At 56.4% G+C, this 16,698-nt stretch overlaps 7 protein-coding genes across 7 annotated transcripts; 3 read left to right on the forward strand and 4 right to left on the reverse strand.

Annotated features, from left to right (window-relative positions):
* Positions 1 to 1,125: 1,125 nt before the first annotated feature.
* On the reverse strand, positions 1,126 to 2,458 carry N657DRAFT_359764 (uncharacterized protein). Its single transcript, XM_062786967.1, has 2 exons — positions 2,442 to 2,458; positions 1,126 to 2,382 (listed from the first exon to the last, which is right to left on the reverse strand). The coding sequence occupies exon 2, from the start codon at positions 2,264 to 2,266 to the stop codon at positions 1,229 to 1,231; it is 1,038 nt and encodes a 345-aa protein (XP_062648986.1). The 5' UTR covers positions 2,267 to 2,382; positions 2,442 to 2,458; the 3' UTR covers positions 1,126 to 1,228.
* Positions 2,459 to 3,260: 802 nt separating this feature from the next.
* N657DRAFT_570278 (uncharacterized protein) lies at positions 3,261 to 5,591 on the reverse strand (the record flags this gene model as incomplete). The annotated part of the gene is made up of 3 exons (XM_062788720.1): positions 3,261 to 3,329; positions 3,382 to 3,460; positions 3,517 to 5,591. The coding sequence occupies 3 exons, from the start codon at positions 5,589 to 5,591 to the stop codon at positions 3,261 to 3,263; spliced, it is 2,223 nt and encodes a 740-aa protein (XP_062648987.1).
* Positions 5,592 to 6,087: 496 nt separating this feature from the next.
* On the forward strand, positions 6,088 to 7,543 carry N657DRAFT_644051 (uncharacterized protein). The gene is made up of 2 exons (XM_062792678.1): positions 6,088 to 6,670; positions 6,740 to 7,543. Exons 1-2 carry the CDS (start codon positions 6,385 to 6,387, stop codon positions 7,183 to 7,185), a joined length of 732 nt encoding a protein of 243 aa, XP_062648988.1. The 5' UTR covers positions 6,088 to 6,384; the 3' UTR covers positions 7,186 to 7,543.
* On the forward strand, positions 7,237 to 8,116 carry N657DRAFT_359824 (uncharacterized protein). The gene has a single exon (XM_062786968.1). The coding sequence runs from the start codon at positions 7,513 to 7,515 to the stop codon at positions 8,050 to 8,052; it is 540 nt and encodes a 179-aa protein (XP_062648989.1). The 5' UTR covers positions 7,237 to 7,512; the 3' UTR covers positions 8,053 to 8,116.
* On the reverse strand, positions 7,727 to 10,476 carry N657DRAFT_644052 (auxin efflux carrier). Its single transcript, XM_062792679.1, has 3 exons — positions 9,776 to 10,476; positions 8,305 to 9,709; positions 7,727 to 8,244 (listed from the first exon to the last, which is right to left on the reverse strand). Exons 1-3 carry the CDS (start codon positions 10,068 to 10,070, stop codon positions 8,181 to 8,183), a joined length of 1,764 nt encoding a protein of 587 aa, XP_062648990.1. The 5' UTR covers positions 10,071 to 10,476; the 3' UTR covers positions 7,727 to 8,180.
* A 2,436-nt stretch (positions 10,477 to 12,912) lies between these two features.
* N657DRAFT_679980 (kinase-like protein) lies at positions 12,913 to 14,998 on the forward strand (the record flags this gene model as incomplete). The annotated part of the gene is made up of 2 exons (XM_062796233.1): positions 12,913 to 14,499; positions 14,588 to 14,998. 2 exons carry the CDS (start codon positions 12,913 to 12,915, stop codon positions 14,996 to 14,998), a joined length of 1,998 nt encoding a protein of 665 aa, XP_062648991.1.
* A 668-nt stretch (positions 14,999 to 15,666) lies between these two features.
* Positions 15,667 to 16,559, reverse strand: N657DRAFT_679981 (uncharacterized protein; the record flags this gene model as incomplete). Its single annotated transcript, XM_062796234.1, has 3 exons — positions 15,667 to 15,928; positions 16,012 to 16,495; positions 16,550 to 16,559. The coding sequence occupies 3 exons, from the start codon at positions 16,557 to 16,559 to the stop codon at positions 15,667 to 15,669; spliced, it is 756 nt and encodes a 251-aa protein (XP_062648992.1).
* Positions 16,560 to 16,698: the final 139 nt, after the last annotated feature.

The following is a 16,698-nucleotide window of genomic DNA, read 5'->3' on the forward strand; positions in this document are numbered from 1 at the left end:
ACAGCGTCGTCTCCTGACTCGGGCCCTGGGCGCTGGTAGCCGGTGGGATGCTTACGGTCTGTCGGGCGATGTTTGAATGAGTCGAGCCGGGCTTACATCCAACCAATTCTGTTCATAGTAGGTGTTGTTGCTCGGGTCGAAGGCTTATTCTAATATCGGACATCAACGTAGAATAGTTCGAGGCCAATTTTCCCCCCCAAAGGCCTCTCCGGTCTCCATCCATCTGCTCAGGCTCCGTGTCGCCTCGAGCTACAGCATTTCAGGCGCCTTTGCAACCGTGACGGGTTGTGGCCGCCGTGGAGGTGCGCAGTGGGTACATTGGGTTTGATTGAGACGCAATGCGATACAGTTGAAGTAGTCCGGGTGCAGCAGATCAGCGCATGTGTATGTGGTGATATTGGGCGTGAGAGCCGTTTGGGATCCGAGCAGCCAAAGAGTTATTAGACCTCAGCCTGGACCCACGAGCGGAAGAATTCCAAGTCTTGTCTCGTCGTGCGCCTCTGACCTCCCGACCCCATCAGGCTTGCTGTTAGCTAACCCCAACCGAATGTAAGCAATGTCATATCGTTGTGTTGGGCAAGTGGCATGATCATGCAATAATGTATCGCAGTGTCTGTGGTCGGAAGGAGAGATAGCACAAACAAAACGAGTATGACAAGCATGATGGGGATGATGGGGATGTCGAGGTTGAAAGAAAATGGGAAGACGTTTGAAACACCAAAGTATGAGAATACAGTATGCAGAGTAACTATATATTGCGTAGGTAAGAATTGCAGAAGCTCACTGACCAGCCCTGGACTCGTTACTGGGTGGTCAGCTACGAAGAACCCGTGGGTTTTTACTTCGGTTCACTCAAATGAGCTCCGATCTGGTGTGCGTGGAGTCTGCGGGTACCGCTTCCTGCTCCTTCGACCTGGATTTGAACTGGCGAACCTCTCTAAGTTGAAAGCCAGCCAAATCCACGGATTCCGGCGTCCTCCAGTGACCATTGCGCCAAAGCGCTTGGTCACTGTCAGCTGGTAACATGAGGGAATGTGGACCTCCTATATCAAGCCCGGTCTGCTTCCCAGGGGTCGCTTGCCATATGATAACGTAACCTTGAAGCCTGCATACATGATGACGAGCAAAACAGGCACCACGCGCACGATGCCATCGCGCGTTGCTGTCGCGCGTCGCCAATGTCACAAGCCAAATATACACCATTATACATCGCCCGCGCTTCTCAGACTCAGAACTTCGTGTGTGCCTCTTCCTGGTTCCCACCCAGCGGTCCTCCATCCCCAAGCACAAATCCTCCCCCTTTCTTCCCCTTCCCGCCAACAAACAATGCCTCGGCGACGACCGTCACCGACCCCGTCACCGCATCCTCAACCGTCGCATCAACCCAGCACTTATAATGCCTCTTGCCCCTTTCCTCCAGCGGCAATTCCTCCTCACTGCGCACCTTGCACCTCACCACATAGAACCCATTCGCCATAGTCATCTTTTTATACTCCAACCCCAGATTCGCCGTCACGCCGGGCCGCCCACCCCACTCCTTGAAGGCCGCGCGCCCACAACTCTCATCCAAAATCGTCGCCAGACACCCGCCATGCACAACCCCGGGCCAACCCGTCGTCCCGTTCCCAAAGTAAATCACACTCACCATCTCCCCCGTTCCCTTATTCCAGAACACCCTCTGATACCCGCCAACCCCTCTCACGCCGGTCAGCGCCCCGGCGCTGATATGCCGCGCCCGGTGCTGCGGCGACAGCGTCTCGTACGCGTCCCACGACTCCCACGTCGCCGGTTCCGAGCTCAGCCGCTGCACGACGGGCAGCTTGGCGGCCTGCTCGTGCAAGACGCGCATCATGTAGGCATCCACCTCGGAGCCTGGCTCGGGCGGGGGCGGCGGGGAGAAGAGGAGGCGCAGGGAGGAGCCTGCTGAGAGGCCTAGGACAGTGCATGTGACGGCGAGGATGAGGCGCGGCGCGAGGCGGTTCTTCTTTTTCGGGTTGTCGTGTTCAGTTGGGGCCGGGGATCGTTCGGGAGGAGTTTCGGTCGGGATGGGGCCGACGGGTTCGGATGGCACTGTCGAGGGTGCTCCAGGGACGAGAGGCTGTCTTGGTTCCTGCTGTTTGCATGGCGTGTTTGAAAGAGGCTGAAGTCGACGAGATTGGGGAGTCGCAATGAAGGGAATTGTATGGAGGAGTCCAGCGAGGAGGAACCCCCCCCTCTGACGCCGGGCCAGCCTCAAGAAGTGACGGCACTGTAACCCAAGAAGCATGGCACCTGTTGTACGTCTTGGGTATGACAGGAGTCCGGAGGACGTTGCGGGTTCAAATTAAGCTTTAAGGTCCCTAGGCGGCCCGGGTCCGCATTGCGGAACCCAGGATTGCCCCGCTGATCTCATTGGTCAATTTCTACCGTTCCCAGGAATCGGTGGGGAGAAATGTGAGAACTCGTCTTTGGCTCTTTTTAGTGTTTGCGCCATCGCCTCCATCCCCTTCTGTGTTAATCCTGAAGACAGGTCCAGGACCATCCTGATGAGGCCTGTGTGACGGCGTGGCCATCAGTACGTTAGATACTGACTCGAAATCACAATGGACCTCATTGTCGGCCTCTAAGGATCCAGCTGAGAACTTCAACGGGAGTCGGGAGGTCGGGAGCGGTGTGCAACGGTCCGTACCGATTCCATTCAAGGTTGAAATTCAAGTCGTGTATACAACGTTGTTTACGTTGCTCGAATGCCAAGGACCAATTGCTCCCAGCTAAACCAGGGCCGAACCTCTCACTGTCATTGTATGAAGGTGGTCAGGAACGCTTGATAACCTCAAGCTTTCCCGTAATCCTCCGTTCCCAAAAATATTGCTTGCTTAAACACTCCAGAAGAATGTGGCATCCATCCATGTGTAAGGTAAAATGGAATACCAATATCGGTCTATCGTCCATTTCAATGCCATGCGTATATCTAGCGCCTGCGGTTCTCTCAAGGGAATCGGATGAGGCGGCCTTGGAAGATGGCTTGCTTGGTCCGACGTGTAGCGGCTACTGAAACTTTGAGCGGGTTTCGTCTCATGCTAATAGAGCACTCACTCAATTGTTCATAAACATGCCTTGTATGTACTCGGGCAATGCCCGCACAAACGCAACCTGATCTCCAAACGCCAGTGCTCAAGTAAAACTCCAATCCCGCCCACCAACAATGGCACGCAACGGGAACAATATGGGATGGTTACCCAGCATCGCTGCTTCAAGCATCTCTTGTGAGCGCGCCCAGACTATTCGGCCGTCCCAGCCCCTTCTGCTTCCTCAAATAGAACCAGAACTGTCCCGGCCTTGCAGATATCCTATGGCTCCGTTAGCATGCTGCTTGTCGTGTTGGATGTGTGAAGGTCTTACCCCTTCCGTATGTGCCAATTTCTTAACAACACCCTTCTGCGGCGACCGGATGACCGTCTCCATCTTCATAGATTCAATCCTATGAATCTCATTGTCAGAAACTCTCAGTCTCATCCGCGGGGAGGCCAGACTTACACAACAAGCGGTGTTCCCTTATCCACCTCTTGTCCCTCGGCCACCTCATTCCTCAGAATCTTGCACGGCATGGGTGCTGCGACGCTGCCAACAATCTCCTTCAGGCCCAATGCCTTGTCATACCAGCCAGGCGGCACCAGCGTCAGCTCCGTCTTCTCCCCGAGCTGGAACACAGTCAGCCTTTCTGGGGCAGCCGGGTCCTGCACAAGAGTTGACTCGACGCGGGCCATAGGGAAGAAGGTCGTTAGCTTTGTCTTGAACGAAGTCGCAAGCGACGACTCGCAGACGACGTTCTCAAACACCACCGGTGTCTGGGTGTTGTTCCGCGAGATAGACACGCTGAAGAGCGCATTCCCTTGCTGGGCGACCTCCACCTGGACGATCTCGGCCTCGCTTTCGTCGGTCGCAGCATCGTTCCGCACCCGGAAGGCGAATTTTCGCCGGCTCTGGAGTCCGGTCTCGCCAAAGCCGAGTGTCCCCCGGTGTGGCCCGGACGTGACACTCGACTGGATCTGCGCGCTGAGCAGGCCCAGCGCAGCCTGAGCAAACACCTCGTTAGAGACATTCCGAGGCTGGAAGAGCTCGTCCTTCCACTGCTCGATGAATCCAGTCTCAACGTCCCCGTCAATAAAGGCCTGGCTGCGGCACAGACGCTTCAGGAATTCGATGTTCGTACTGAGACCGACAACCTCATATTCCCGTAGGGCGAGCTCCATTTTGCGGATCGCAGTCTCTCGATCTCGGCCACGCACTATCAGCTTGGCAATCATGCCGTCGTAGGCCTCGGAGACGGTATCTCCCTCCACAAACCCAGCATCAATGCGCACGTCGGCGTTCGTCTTGGGCGTGACGAGATGCACCAGCTTGCCCGAGTCGGGGAAAAAGCCCTTGTCCGGGTTCTCAGCGTAGATGCGGGCCTCGATGGCGGCGCCGCGCTCGAGGATACGCGCCTCGATCTGGTTCTGCGTTAGGGGCAGCCGCTCACCGGCGGCGACGCGAAACTGCCACTCGACCAGGTCGGTGCCGGTGACCATCTCGCTCACGGGGTGCTCGACTTGCAGGCGTGTGTTCATCTCCATGAAGTAGAACTCGCCCGTGTCCTTGTCGAGGATGAACTCGACCGTCCCGGCTCCGACATAGCCCACCGCAAGCGCAGCAGTCCTCGCCTTGTCCCATAGATCATGCCTCGTAGCATCGTCCAGCAACGGCGCCGGGCTCTCCTCGAGTATCTTCTGGTGCCGCCTCTGCACACTACAGTCGCGCTCGCCCAGCGCAACGCAGTTCCCGTACCGATCCGCAAACACCTGCACCTCCACATGCCTCGGCCGCACAACATACTTCTCCACCAACATCACCTCCCCGCCATCACCAAAACTCGCCCTCGCCTCGGCACGCGCGCTCCTCAGCTGCGCCTCAAACTCTTCGTCCGTCCTCACAATCCGCATCCCCTTCCCTCCCCCGCCCTTCACACTCTTCAACAGCACGGGGTACCTGATCTCCCTCGCTCGCGCCCGCAGCTGCTCGGGCGCTTGCTCCGGGCCGTGATACCCGGGCACGCAGGGCACGCCCGCGGCGGTCATGATCTCCTTGCTCCGTGCCTTGTCGCCCATGTCGGCCATGGCCTTTGCCGGGGGGCCGACAAACACGATTCCCGCGTCCTCACACGCCTGCGCGAAAGCCGCATTCTCGGAGAGGAAGCCGTACCCCGGGTGCAGGGCCTGGATGCCATGCTGCTTGGCGAGTTGGACGATGAGAGCGCCGTCGAGGTAGCCCGAGGCGGCGCCTAGTGCAATGGAATGCGGGAAGCACTTGGCGTGCTGCGAGCCGGCGTCAACGTCGGTGTAGAGGGTTGTCGTGCGGATGCCCATCTCGGCGGCAGTGCGAGCGATGCGCAGGGCGATCTCGCCGCGGTTGGCGATCAAGAGCGACTTGATGGGGGTGACGGCTGTGGTGGTGTTGGAGCCGGCAGGGTGAGTCGATATTGAGCGACCAGTTGGGCGCTGAAGTATTAGGGGGGAGGAGGTAGCGCTGAGGGGTGCCCGAAGGCGGTGCGAAGATCGTTTGAGGGAGCGCATCGTGATGTTGTGTGGTGGATGAACACGCGCAAGAGGGCCAATAGCTCATGGACGGGTTGAACAGCTAGGGAAAGAGGAAAGCAAGAGGGATTGACAATCGAATTCCAAAGTCTGTCGGGTGTTAATTGCTATCTAAGACGTTCCTGAGGAGAGAACGCCGACAGTAGCCGTGGACCCCTGTTTCCCGAACCAAGAACCCGGCTTTGGACGGAACCCGTGACCTGCGAGGCGCCTAGAGGAACCTGGATGTGTTCAAGAGAAGAGGGATCTGTATTCGTATGTGATGCTTTTCAATGGTATCGCTTCAGTATCCTACACAGAAATGCATTGTTGACCCTCTCTCGGGACCTGGAAAGGAGAGAAGGAGAAGCCTCCCAAGTCCCATACCTTTGGGAGTGCATAACGTCACAGCATGCTGCTCTGGGATGACAGGGATCACTTAGCGCTTTCCCCGCATTACATTTAGTAAACCCCTCGTGGAAACTGAGGTGGAAGGCTGCTTTTCCCCACCTTGCGTTTCAACCTGACAGACGCAAGCTTTGAACCACCATTGGTCTTAAGAGACGACAAAAACACCTTACCTCACGGAGCACGATCAAAATTGTTGTTGACTCAATTACCGCGGCTACAGAGTTATCTGCGTACAGTCGAGAACCACCACCACTGAGGCAAAAATAGTTCAACTCCTGTTCTCGTTCACCAAGCGACAGGACGATATCACCAAACCCCACCAAGTACCACCATCCGCAGTAGACCATCCGCAGTAGACCATCCGCAGTAGACCACCACGACCATGGAGCAGCAAATACCTCTTAGCCATGAGCCCTCCGCCGGAGACACCAACATGCGGGTGGCAACCTCCCTTCCGCACGAGGTCGTCCAATGTCTCGAGAACGCGCGCTTCCTCCACCTTGCCACGTGCTCCGACAACATCCCCCACGTCTCGCTCATGAACTACACTTACCTGCCTTCCTCGCCCTATTCGCGCTCTCCCGTCATCGTCATGACGACCAATCCAGCCAGCAAGAAGATGAACAATCTCACTAGCAACCACAACGTCTCCTTGCTCGTCCACGACTGTACTTGGCCCCCTGCTCGCCTCTAATCTTAACTCAGGATGATGATGGACTAACAATCGACTGCAAAAGGGGTCTCGCACCGTCCAACGCCCACCTCCCAAGCGCGCCGCCTCTCCTCCGACGCCGGGTCCTCCCGCTCGCCGAACCGGGAGCCCCACTCGTCCCTCGCCGCCCTGCTCTTCAACCTTAACACGTCAGCCGTGTCCTCCATCAGCGCCACCATCAACGGCTCCGCACGCCTGGTCGAGCGTGGCTCGGACGAGGAGAAGTACTACCGGGATGTGCACCTAGAGAACAACACATTTGACAACATCGTCGACACCGGCCTCTTCGGTGCTGGCGCAGACCGCGCCGAGGGCGAGAGCGACACTGCGCATAGGTTTGCGGCGGGCGATGATGTGCGGGTCATTGTGGTTGGGATACGGGATGTCAGGATTGCGGATCGGAAAGGGGCGGTAAGAGACTGGGTTATTGCCGAGCCGGGAGCGGAGCCGGTGGTCAATGGTGTACGGTGATGTTTGCAGGTTGTTGCGGTCATCGAGTTGGGGGTGGTATCCAGAAACGAAAATGCAAGAGCAAAGCTCATCGGCTAACCCTCTTCGCGGTCGAAGAGAGGTAGCCGGTCAACAATTCTTAGGGAGGGTTTGCTTCGGTGGGAGACGAGGGAAGCGGCGTGATTTTCGGCCCGGGCCCGGGCGCGAAATCGGGTCTGACCACCCCTGACTGTTGTGGTCGGTGAGATAGGGAACTGAACCTTGTATACTAATCAATGACGCTCTGGGCGACTTTGATACTTGATCGAGCCGAGATAAACTTAACATCTTGTTTTAGAAGTCACCTGTATGCAGGCATACAAAACGGAATTTGAAGCTGAAACTTCCGCTGTTGCTCCCTCTATTGCTCTGTGCTCTCCAAGACTTCACGATCACAAACGATCTTCCTTATTCTCCCGCTACTCCCCGGCCAGCCAACAACTGAGTGGTCATGTCAAGCAGCTCATCAGATTGCTCAACTTGAAGAAGGGAATAGATGTACGGATTGGCACCATCAAGAGAGGAGCAGCACAAGAACGCTCAACTCAGCTGCTCATTTCTCTCATCCAATCTACCTTCCGCCCCAGGCTATTCCTGTTAATAATGACACAAAGCGTCCTCCCTGCTCGCCCAAAAGCAATGCCTGAACCCAGCATTCCAATTTGCTCATCTTTTTCAATGTTCCATTCTCCGTGTGCCCGTCTTCCCAGCAAAGCATACACATGCCTAAAAACACGCCAGCTTTTGTTCAGGACGGACAAGGTCACTCACAACCATCCACCGACTTCTGTGTCATGTCACAGGCCGCAGCACCTCAGAGAAACACAGCCTATAAAACCAGAGGAATGAACACACTCGACCCATCAACGCCGCCAATGCAAAATCCGGAATTGCCATCCGCCAGCCATAAAGTCCAGGTTTGAGAAACGCACTGTTGAACGGCCAATCTGCTATCAGCTTCTGTGAAAGAAAGTACTTCACTTGGCCCACTCCACCACCTCCAGCGCACAGAGTACCAGGATAAGCGTCGACGGCAAAATCCTATCGATAGTCAGTTGGCTCTCCTTCTTAGCACGGCAGAGACGGCAGAGCGAAACTCACCATAGAACATAACTCTGAAACAGAATCTTGCCCATGACCGTTTCAAACACATTGTTAATCTGGCAAATCTGCGCCAGCTGCAGCGCGCTGGGCGCGCCGGTGAGGAGGAAGCAGACAATCACGAAAATTGGGTCGTCCAGGATGCTGACGGGCACGTACTTGGCGAACAGGGCCAGGACGGGCGCCATGATGAGCGTGGGCAGCAGCATGCGGCTGATGAGGCTGGCGACGAGCAGGCGCGTGCCGATCTGCTTCTCCTCCGGGTCCGCCTCCTCGCCGCTCACCTGCGTGTTGCGCGCCAGGTTGGCGCCGAGGACGACCAGGATGAGAGGCACCGCGACGCCGGCCGAGGAGCTGATGGCGCTCGTGACGGACGTCTTGATGAATGACCCTTCGCGGAAGAAGAGTGCCTGCAGGTCTGGAACGGAGGCGACGAGAACGGCGAGGAGCATAGCCCAGAGGGGCGGGTTCATAAACTCCCAGATGAACTTGTAGACACGCTGCCAAATGCGGTGGAGCATGCGCAGTGTGTTTCGAACGGGCCTCGGCAGTGTGTCGTATCCGCGCCGGCCAGTCGTGCGCAGGTAGTTCGAGGCTTTAAGCTCTGTCCTCCTAAGAAACTGCCTGATTCTCACTGGGATGCCCTTGATGCCTGGCGGCGCCTCGAACTCGTCGGTGTTGCGGATACGCGGGAAAGATTGGATCCTGTCGAGGTTGTTGTCGTCCACATTGGCATTCGCCCCAAGATCGGTTAAATACCGCTTCGCGTTCGCTTTCCATACCGCGCCATGCTCGTCCTCCGAGTCATGCGGCGACGCCCCGGAAGACCCGCCCACAGGCGTCCGACCAGCAGGATAATATGCTTGCGAATCGTCGGTATGTGTCGGGCTCGAGGGGCGATGGTACTCATGGCCACCCGTCTCGTCAACAATGTCGGCGCCTTGAAGTAGCCCTTCCGTTTCGCCGTCGTTCTGCGCTTCCTCGCTGTGACGGCGACCTTCCTCGATGGTCTGGTCAGCGTACTCGGGGTAACTGGACTTCGGCGCCAGTAACACATGGTATCCCCAGCTCCACCTGACCAGCTGGCCGAGCTGCTGAAACACCATCAGGTAGAGAATGCCACGTGCTGCTACCTCATCGTCATTGTCGCCCGGTATCCTATCCCAATGGAGGCCCTTCAATGTCTGCGACAGCGAGATGACGAGGGAGATGGGGAGCGAGTTGGAGTTTCCAAACACGCCCATGGCCGTGACGAAATTGGAGGCGCGGCGGTTGAACCCGAAGCATCTTGCCACGATCCGGGAGACGAGGTACGAGACTAATGTTTGGATGACGAAGATGATGGGAATGATGCCGAGCTCAACCAGCTTGTCGGCATTGAGCTGCGATGCGAGTTTGGTGAAGACTGGACTCCTATTGTTAGTGCTCAGATGCACAAAAACAAAAGACCCAAAAACCATGTAAAGCATACTCAAACATGGCGTAAACAGCATAACATTCAGATTGGCGAGGAACTTCTGCTTATCCGCGTCGAAGTGGCCGAGGCGCGCAATGATGTATCCGGGCAGACTGACGCACACCACTTCCAGCACCGCGCCAAAGACAAGCAGCACCAAATTGTCGATGGATGGATGGGAATCATGCGGTTTCTTCTTGAAAACGACGAAGGGCGAGGGCGCCGTCATCAATGCTGGATCCCAGGCCTCGCCGGCGGCCGACATGGCCAGCCGCAATGACGTCGGCGCCCGAAAGTCGAGTAAACCCATCAAGCGTCCCTTGTTGCTGTTTCGGTATCTAGGGGTGATATCGGGGATGGTGAGGCAAAAATGAGATGCTAGAGGAGAGATGGAGCACGGTCAGTCCTCTATGGGGCGTTTGCGATGCGATGCTGTAATGGGCGGCGGCGAGGGCACAGTCTCTTTCCTGTTATGAGACACGGCAGGGTAGGATTGGCGAAGCTTGTCTTGGAGGTGCTCCGTGCTGAGCATCAAGTTAACACTGCAAGAGGGACAAAGGAAAGTTGATGAAGCGCTTGTCAATTAATAAGCTGGGATGATTCTCTGTAATAGGGAAAACAACATGCAGGACGCCCAGAATAAAGCAATCATCGCCAGACTTGTCTCAAACGCAATGGCCAAAAGAACTGGCGTGTTTTTGGTGATAGGAGTCGACCAGAGCGGGCCAACAAGCTGCGCACCCGAAGGCTGGAAGCAGGTTAAGAAACACCTAACTCTGCTCGCACTATCTGGCAGCAACCAAGTTACGCATTAACAGAATCCGGTCGCTCCATCTTGGCTGTGCTCCGTGGCGTGTTGCCAGATTTCCTGCCAAGACAATGCCAAGACCCTAACAGGACGCTTGGATCGCGAAAACTGTGGCAGCAATGACGTTTCTTGGGGTCACAAAGAGAGCGGGCGAAGTCTCCCGGCCCTGGCTCCGTGACATCGGGATGCAGGCACTGGCAGCCCATGGTAGGTAGGTTGAAGTTGGTCACTTGGCAACGAAACCCCATGACTTTGCAAAGGCATGGCCCTTTACTGTGGAAGAGTCCCTCTCTATCAAGTTGAAGAGCGTACACAGCCTTGGGTTCGAGAACTTCCGTCTTCATGAAACGTGGTTCTGACTCGCCCGTTGGTTGGCTCCTCTTGCTACACAAACTCCCCGTCTCAATGCGGACAGTCGAGCCAGTTTGGCCATGGCTTCACTCAGCTGAGAAGCAGAACGCACACCATCAGGACTAACATCAACCGATGCATGGCGAAAAGCGAGAACATAGCACGTGTACTCAGTATCCGTAGAAACAGGTTTCTCTATGTACAGACTTCTAGATAGTGCAAATTCTCGCTTGTCCCGCCCTCGTTTTTTCTCGTTGTCAGCTTTCCTCGCTGATTGCTGGTTTCGAGACAACAATCTCACAAACGAGGCGCTAGTCAACGAACGACGAGTCTACTGTAACCGATATGACACCTCGGACATGTACGGGGTACGGAGTAGTGTGGCGGCATCGGCTTGGGTTGTCATGCACAGCCACACCTAGCCTCAGTTGACTTCGAGTTCCCTTGTCGCCACCACGATTGCTGAGGTGGAAAGTTGGAACATAAATCGGATCACTCTTGCTGTCGCGGCCCTCGCTCCTTGACCTGGTTCTGTGCCCCTGCACCCTTTGGCATCTGGTTCTCGAGTTGCGATATGGTGCTGATGATGGGCTGCCTCGGTTGCCTCAATTCAAAGATCGCCGGTTTGCCACAAATCGCGACTTTGGTTGTGGTCTCCAGTTATACTGTACGTAACTTTACACGTGTATAGAAGCGGATCTTCTCCTGGAAGAACCAATCAGATCAGGAGATGGCATATCGAGTTGTTTCAGAACGACTACCTGGCATGGGCTTCTTGAATTCGCATCCAACAGCTTTCCCGTTAGTGATATTGACCCAACCACATCGCCCGCGGTACTCAAGATGTGTATCGCGTGACATCCTGTGCAGGTTTCCGCGTGAAGATCGCTTCTTAGATGTCCCATGTCAGCGGTTGGCGGGCCCATTTGAAGCCCCGCAGGACGTCATCGCTGCGGAGATGGAGCTGCCCTGTCTGGAAGTTGGTGTGAGACCCAGACAAACCAGCTCGCCGTGCCCAAGCGAGGAAATCCTCTTCAAACTGATAGACCTCTGAAATATCAGTATGGTACAATACACGTCTCGCTGGTGACAACTCCGGAGTGCGGTTTCTTGGTTTGTGGCGTGCTCTCTGTAGGCGTATACCAGCCTCGAAGCGGCTTTTCGAATGGGTGGGGTTCGCGATATTGGCCCACGGCACCACAAGCCTGGCGGTCCTGTCTGTAACGCACGAGCTTGGTTGATCGTGGCCGTCGTTGCTAAATGGCGGGGCTCACTCAACGTCCGGAGCAAATGCCCCTACCGGTGCTACGCTACGCAGAAATGTGCGAATTGGGACGGAGGATATACCTGACCATGCCAACTTGCTTCTCGCCTTCTCGACTGCTCGGGCATTCGCCACAATTAACTACTGCTCATCCAACAACCGAGGACGCTCTTTTGAGGCTCTTGATTCGCCTGTATCGAATATTTGCTGTCGCAGCCCACGGACGCCGCCTCGCTGAAGCTCCATCCGGTCTGACAATAACCAATCACAGCGTCCAAAGGAGCGTCTGGGACAACGAGGTCATTCTTGCACCGTTCTACATCTCAAGGTATCCCGCTTCCAGCTCGAATACCAATCCCGGAATTGCTTTGCCTTCTTTCACTGCGGCAGACTGCCACAGGCAAATTTTCAAACTCGGTGCCTGAAGCGAAGTGGACCTTCGTCTTTAACGGCTTCTCATAAGAAAGCGGGACCCCGGACACCCCAGGCCTGATCGTACCAAGGAACGTTTCCCATCTACTGTGTATTGAGCGTACCTTTGGAACGATAAGCTTGCAACACATTGCCCGTGTCTACGGCATTTCAAAAGAGACGCCTCTGCGTCTTCCGACGCACTCTAAGTAAGACTCTGAGTCAAGCGCGATTCGCAACGACGCATTCTCCCGAGGGCACATGTGGGGTGCCAGGTAGAGGTCACCTCGCCCACGACGCCATTCCACGCCGGGCACAATGACCCGCCACGGCGACAGCTCCGACCCGGTCACACCGGCCGACGAGTATCCCAATAGCAATCCGACGTCACCGGGCTCCATTGACGACGACTCGGAAGCGAGCACACCACTTGATCCCCCCAGTTCGAGCTCCGATGCTCCACCGAGCTACTCCCCGGCCAGCGAGCCGTCGCGCCGGGTTCCTTCGCTGAGGACAGTCTCAGATCCGCAAAATTCGACAATGAGCCCATCCTCAAGTGTTACTGGGTTGCTGAGCACCGTGAGACGGCCGGCGCCGAGCGCCAACAGTCTACCCCTGGACATCATGCAAAAAGCACGCGCCCTTCAAGAGCAACGTATGAACATGGCCGCGCGGGCGGCCAGCTCGACGGCGACCATGAACATGAACATGGGGGGACCCGCCGGCGGAGGGCTAGTGGGCGGCATGCCGTCGAATCTCAAGCTACCAGGGGGGATGGCCCGGCCGATGCCGTCCTCCTTTCCCAAGTCAGCGCCCGCGGTACCGGGCGCCAAGAAACCACCCAGTCTAAGTGAAAGGAGAGCCATGAAGCTGGGCAGCTTGTCCGGGTCCGGAAGTCCGTCGCCTACTCCGACTCCGAGACTGCAAGATCTCAGCAACGATGAGGGAAAACAGCCGGCAGTGAATGGGGAGGGTCGGGGCTCCAAGCTCAGCGACTTCAGAAACTACATCGATGCAGACAAAGGGTGGATTACCTTTGACGGCGCTGCCACAATTACCAGGACAGGAGTGAACTTCGCCAACGGCCACACCTTTTCCATCTCTCTCGATGAGATTGAGGTGCTCGACGAACTAGGCAAGGGAAACTACGGGACCGTCTACAAAGTCAAGCATGCGCGGCCAAAAGCGCCTCGGTTTGGCCAAGGACTAAGCAAGTTTAAGACGTCTCTCGCCTGGCAATCATCGAGCGAGACAGAGGACTCATCCGAGGGCACATCACCGACTTCTACTGCGCGGAGCAATGGGCGGACAACGTCAGGGGTGGTCATGGCTATGAAAGAGATTCGGCTTGAGCTGGACGAGGCCAAATTCACGACCATTCTTAAGGAACTCGTCATTCTCCACGAATGCGTCTCCCCCTACATTATCGACTTTTATGGTGCCTTTTACCAAGAGGGAGCAGTTTACATGTGCATCGAGTACATGGACGGTGGCAGTATCGACAAGCTGTACGCGGGCGGCATTACCGAGAATGTCCTCCGCAAGATTACCTTCGCGACCATTGTCGGTCTCAAGACGCTCAAGGATGACCACAACATTATCCACCGCGATGTCAAGCCGACAAACATTCTGGTCAACACCAATGGTCAGGTAAAGATTTGCGACTTCGGCGTGTCGGGTAACCTGGTTGCGAGCATCGCGAAAACCAACATCGGCTGCCAGAGCTACATGGCGCCTGAGCGCATCAGCGGTGGCGCGCTGGCCGCGGGTGTCGCGGGCGGCGCCGACGGGACATATAACGTTCAGAGCGATATCTGGAGTCTGGGTCTGACCATCATCGAGTGCGCCATGGGGAGATATCCTTACCCGCCGGAGGTTTCGAGCACCATCTTCAGCCAGCTTAGCGTAAGTTCCCACCCCCCCCCCCCCCCCCTTTCCTCATCAAGCCCCCTTTTCATCAACGGTCCTGAGACTAATCTTCTCCTTCCTCTAGGCTATCGTAGAAGGCGAACCACCAAACCTCCCCTCGGAAGGATACTCGGCGCAAGCCCAAGACTTCGTCCGCTGCTGCCTCAACAAGAACCCGCACAAGCGGCACACGTACGCCATGCTACTCGCCCACCCGTGGATCAAGGCCCTCGGTAAGCCCGAGACGATCGCCGAGAACGCTGAGGCTGAGGAGGCCGCGGCCGACGACGAGCTGGCGGATGCCACGGGATCGCTCAGCCTGAATAACCCGGGCGGGCAGATCGCCGAGGGCGACTATGAGGTCGCTGACTGGGTGAAGGGCGTGCTGCACAGGAAAAAGGAGGGCCTGCTACAGGACGGCGGGAAGAAGCCTGCGCTGCATGCCGCGCCGCTGGATTCGCTCAGCCCGGCGGCAAGTCCTATGGTTGAGGCATGATTGACTGAAAATTGGCATGTAGCTTGGTTGTTTCCGGCGGTCTCTAGACTAGGTTTGTTACTATACGGGAGGCCTGAAGGGGGTTCGTTTCGGTCTTGTATGTGTTTCCTCTCTTCCACTTGTGAAGGGCGTGATGTGTGGTTACTCCCGGCGATGGCCGCCTGTCCGGCTCTCGAAATATACGGTTTTTCAACTGCAATCCTGTTGACACCTTCTTCGTGTTGGATAGTCAACTGGTCAATCGCCCTCATCTTTTCTTACTGGAGGGATTCCCGTTGGAATTGCAACCCCTGACATCACCTCCACGTCGCCTAGGTTCAACGGGAGCGGGCATTCCTAGCTGGCCTGATTCGACCAAAAGTAGAATCGTGTATTGCATGCCATACATAATATTAAGTAAGATTGGGAAAGTTCACTACGAATGTCCACAGCTAGATGCCCCTCTCCGCCATGCGATTACAATTACAGAAAGTAAAAGACGAGAGACACCTCCAGTGAACTTGCTGCCCTACTCAAGGGCTGGTTGGTATCATTATAGAACGAATGGTCCGCCGAGCTGATGCAATCTTCCCCTCAGCATGTCTCCTTCCACTGAATCTTCCCAAACCCGTCATGTCTCGTAACTTCATCTTATAAAGGTCATCGGATTCCTCAATCCTCGCTGTTGCTCACGCATACTCGCCTTTGACCCGGCGCCCGCCGTAAGTGCTCCGCCTCCACGGCCTAGCCCAGCGCCGTCGGGGGGCAGCAGCCGGCGCGACAGGGGCACCGGCAGTGGTGTCCCTGCGCTTGTGCCTGGCCAGGCAGAAGAGGATTGTGCTGGCAAGCAGCGCCGCCCAGGCGCCCCAACTAAAGCCGAAGGCATACCTGCCCAGCGAGGCCTCGCGGTTGTCGCGCGCAAAGACGTTGCGCATGTTGACGAAGGTAGCACTGCGTATCTCGCTGTCAGTCTCAAGCCTGCTCCTGCGAGAAGAGATAGAGGGAGGTAAAAGACAGATAAGGGAGGGACGTACGTCATCAGCGACACGGCGATTGTCAGGAGGATCCACGCGACGAGCGAAATGAGGCCCGTGAACGCCGAGCCGAGCCTGCTGCACAGGGCGAGGAAGCCGGCAAAGAAGGCCACGACCTCAAAGAACAGCGCCAGCAGGAAAAAAATCCATCCGAAGCGCCACATGTACCAGTAATAGTGGCTTGTCGTGCCGTTGCCGTAGCCGCCGATCAGGTCGGAGGGAACGCCGCGAGCGTTGCTGTACCAGGCGTCGCCCAGTGGGAGCGCGGGGCGCGAGGGTCCGCAATTTGTGTTGTCGTCGCCGCAGACGCGGAAGTAGGTCCATTGCGAGATGGGGCGGGCGCCCTGAATGTTGGAGGTGTCGGCGCGGAGGAAGTAGGTTTGGCGCAACGGCGTGGTGTGAGTCAAGCCGGAGAGAATGACGAACCAAAGCAGAACTAGAGAGCCGGCGAGGAGGAGGAGGGCGAGGGGTGCGAGGATATTTGCTGGAAGCCGGTTAGGACAGCTTGGACTAATGTTTTAGGGGTGATGCGACTTACTTCGTGCCATATTGGCTGTTCGGTGGGACGGAGAGAGAACCAAGGTAAGTTGCTGCGGTCAAACTTCTGCGACAGATTTCCGATTTTGCCCTGGTGAGCTTTTATGAAGAATCCGTCTCGCGACAAGTGGATATGGAGGGTCGCCTTGC

Source organism: Parathielavia appendiculata (genome assembly GCF_033297405.1).
Source record: "Parathielavia appendiculata strain CBS 731.68 unplaced genomic scaffold N657scaffold_4, whole genome shotgun sequence".
In the NCBI taxonomy this organism is placed as follows: domain Eukaryota; kingdom Fungi; phylum Ascomycota; class Sordariomycetes; order Sordariales; family Chaetomiaceae; genus Parathielavia; species Parathielavia appendiculata.